General features: G+C 57.0%; 1 protein-coding gene across 1 annotated transcript in view; it reads right to left on the bottom strand.

Annotated features, from left to right (window-relative positions):
* Positions 1-2,191: 2,191 nt before the first annotated feature.
* Positions 2,192-3,611, bottom strand: part of LOC112235809 (phosphatidylinositol 3,4,5-trisphosphate 5-phosphatase 2A) — an 80,017-nt gene continuing 78,597 nt past the window's right edge. Inside the window, exons 26-27 of the mRNA XM_042296406.1 lie at positions 2,767-2,900; positions 2,192-2,670 (exon numbers count right to left, since the gene is read on the bottom strand). Coding sequence (XP_042152340.1) covers positions 2,580-2,670; positions 2,767-2,900 — 225 coding nt within the window. The 3' untranslated portion in view covers positions 2,192-2,579. The remainder of the gene's footprint in view (positions 2,671-2,766; positions 2,901-3,611) is intronic.

Below are 3,611 nucleotides of genomic sequence, written 5' to 3'. Positions count from 1 at the left end.
GGGTGTTGTACAGGGGTCTGTTAGGAGGGTGGGGGTGTTGGACAGGGTCTGTTAGGAGGGTGGGGGTGTTGTACAGGGGTCTGTTAGGAGGGTGGGGGGGTGTTGGACAGGGGTCTATTAGGAGGGTGGGGGTGTTGGACAGGGGTCTGTTAGGAGGGTGGGATAGGGGTCTGATAGGTGGGTGGGGGTGTTGGACAGGGTCTGTTAGGAGGGTGGGGGTGTTAGACAGGGGTCTGTTAGGAGGGTGGGGGTTGTTAGACAGGGGTCTGTTAGGAGGGTGGGGGGTTGTTAGACAGGGGTCTGTTAGGAGGGTGGGGGGTGTTAGACAGGGGTCTGTTAGGAGGGTGGGGGTTGTTAGACAGGGGTCTGTTAGGAGGGTGGGGGGTGTTGGACAGGGTCTGTTAGGAGGGTGGGGGTGTTAGACAGGGGTCTGTTAGGAGGGTGGGGGTGTTAGACAGGGGTCTGTTAGGAGGGTGGGGGTGTTAGACAGGGGTCTGTTAGGAGGGTGGGGGTGTTAGACAGGGTCTGTTAGGAGGGTGGGGGTGTTGGACAGGGGTCTGTTAGGAGGGTGGGGGGTGTTAGACAGGGTCTGTTAGGAGGGTGTTGGACAGGGGTCTGTTAGGAGGGTGGGGGGGGTGTTAGACAGGGGTCTGTTAGGAGGGTGGGGGTGTTAGACAGGGGTCTGTTAGGAGGGTGGGGGTGTTAGACAGGGGTCTGTTAGGAGGGTGGGGGTGTTGGACAGGGGTCTGTTAGGAGGGTGGGGGTGTTGGACAGGGTCTGTTAGGAGGTGGGGGTGTTAGACAGGGGTCTGTTAGGAGGGTGGGGGTGTTAGACAGGGGTCTGTTAGGAGGGTGGGGGTGTTAGACAGGGGTCTGTTAGGAGGGTGGGGGTGTTAGACAGGGGTCTGTTAGGAGGGTGGGGGTGTTAGACAGGGGTCTGTTAGGAGGGTGGGGGTGTTAGACAGGGGTCTGTTAGGAGGGTGGGGTGTTAGACAGGGGTCTGTTAGGAGGGTGGGGGTGTTGGACAGGGGTCTGTTAGGAGGGTGGGGGTGTTGGACAGGGGTCTGTTAGGAGGGTGGGGGTGTTGGACAGGGGTCTGTTAGGAGGGTGGGGGTGTTAGACAGGGGTCTGTTAGGAGGGTGGGGGTGTTGGACAGGGGTCTGTTAGGAGGGTGGGGGTGTTGGACAGGGGTCTGTTAGGAGGGTGGGGGTTGTTGGACAGGGGTCTGTTGGGAGGGTGTTGGACAGGGGTCTGTTAGGAGGGTGGGGGTTGTTGGACAGGGGTCTGTTAGGAGGGTGTTGGACAGGGGTCTGTTAGGAGGGTCGGGGTGTTGGACAGGGGTCTGTTAGGAGGGTGGGGGTGTTGGACAGGGTCTGTTAGGAGGGTGGGGGTGTTAGACAGGGTCTGTTAGGAGGGTGGGGGTGTTAGACAGGGGTCTGTTAGGAGGGTGGGGGTGTTAGACAGGGGTCTGTTAGGAGGGTGGGGGTGTTAGACAGGGGTCTGTTAGGAGGGTGGGGGTGTTGGACAGGGGTCTGTTAGGAGGGTCGGGGGTGTTGGACAGGGTCTGTTAGGAGGGTGGGGGTGTTAGACAGGGGTCTGTTAGGAGGGTGGGGGTGTTGGACAGGGGTCTGTTAGGAGGGTGGGGGTGTTAGACAGGGTCTGTTAGGAGGGTGGGGGGGGTGTTAGACAGGGGTCTGTTAGGAGGGTGGGGGGTGTTAGACAGGGGTCTGTTAGGAGGGTGGGGGGTGTTAGACAGGGGTCTGTTAGGAGGGTGGGGGTGTTAGACGGGTCTGTTAGGAGGGTGGGGGTGTTGGACAGGGGTCTGTTAGGAGGGTGGGGGTGTTAGACAGGGGTCTGTTAGGAGGGTGGGGGTGTTGGACAGGGGTCTGTTAGGAGGGTGGGGGTGTTGGACAGGGGTCTGTTAGGAGGGTGGGGGTGTTAGACAGGGGTCTGTTAGGAGGGTGGGGGTGTTAGACAGGGGTCTGTTAGGAGGGTGGGGGGTGTTAGACAGGGTCTGTTAGGAGGGTGGGGGTGTTAGACAGGGGTCTGTTAGGAGGGTGGGGGTGTTAGACAGGGGTCTGTTAGGAGGGTGGGGGTGTTAGACAGGGGTCTGTTAGGAGGGTGGGGGTGTTAGACAGGGGTCTGTTAGGAGGGTGGGGGTGTTGGACAGGGTCTGTTAGGAGGGTGAGGGGGTGTTAGACAGGGGTCTGTTAGGAGGGTGGGGGTGTTAGACAGGGGTCTGTTAGGAGGGTGGGGGGTGTTGGACAGGGGGGTAGCAGGGAAGAGGACCATGTGATGCTTAACAAAGGACTGAAATGTTTGTCCTGTTTAAATAAAGCTGGCTAACACAACAGCTGCAGTTATAATAACATAGAAACGTACACACAGCACAATACATAAACTATTTTAAAAAGGACGTTTGATAAATCAGTTTGTCAACAAAAAGTATAATGGAGGGAGTGCAATTTCTCTCACAAGGCACAGTCTGGCATGGATTAGCACGTCTCAGCTAGGTTCAGCTGGGTTTGGGCCAGCATGGCCCAGTATGGATCGGTTCAGACCGGTTCAGAGCGGTTCAGCTCACTTCTGCTGTCTCAGGCTCTCCAGCAGAATCCTTTTGTGGGAGGGATCTAGAACGCCCGCCTCCTCCAAGTCCTCCTCTGTGATGTCACTGAGAAGGAAGAACATGATTGGGTGAGATTCATGAAGTGACATGTTTGATGTTTTATTAGGGACATATGATCTGATTGGAAGAGGGAGCGTGTACCTGAGGAACTCCAGGTCGTCCCAGCCGTTGTGTAGCAGCCCCTCCTCATAGCGCTCCAGGCCCAGACTCTGTAGCCACTCTCCCACAGACGACTCCCCCACAGACAGAGACGAGCTACTGCTTCCCCACAGCGCCTACACACACACACACACACACACACACACACCAAAATAACAACCTATGACCAACATGAGCACTTCTCTTTATGTTTTATTCATAGTCCACACACATCCACCCCCACACACATCCACCCACACCCACCCACACACACATCCACCCATACACACATCCACCCACACACACATCCACCCACATCCACCCACACACATCCACCCACACACACCCATACACACATCCACCCACACACACATCCACCCACACACACATCCACATCCACCCACACATCCACCCACACACACCCATACACACATCCACCCACACACACCCATACACACCCATCCACCCACACACACACACACACACACATCCACCCACACACACCCATACACACACATCCACCCACACACACACACACACACACATCCACCCACCCACACACACACCCATACACACACATCCACCCACACACTCATACACACCCATCCACCCACACACACATCCACCCACACACCTACACACCCACCCATACACACACATCCACCCACACATCCACCCACACACACACACATCCACCCACACACCCACCCATACACACACACCCATACACACCCATCCACCCACACACACCCATCCACCCACACACCTACACACACACCCACACACACATCCACCCACACACACACACACACATCCACCCACCCACACACACACACACCCATACACAC

This window comes from Oncorhynchus tshawytscha, linkage group LG13 (genome assembly GCF_018296145.1).
Source record: "Oncorhynchus tshawytscha isolate Ot180627B linkage group LG13, Otsh_v2.0, whole genome shotgun sequence".
Taxonomy (NCBI): Eukaryota; Metazoa; Chordata; class Actinopteri; order Salmoniformes; family Salmonidae; genus Oncorhynchus; species Oncorhynchus tshawytscha.
This window is presented reverse-complemented; position numbering and strand designations above follow the sequence as displayed.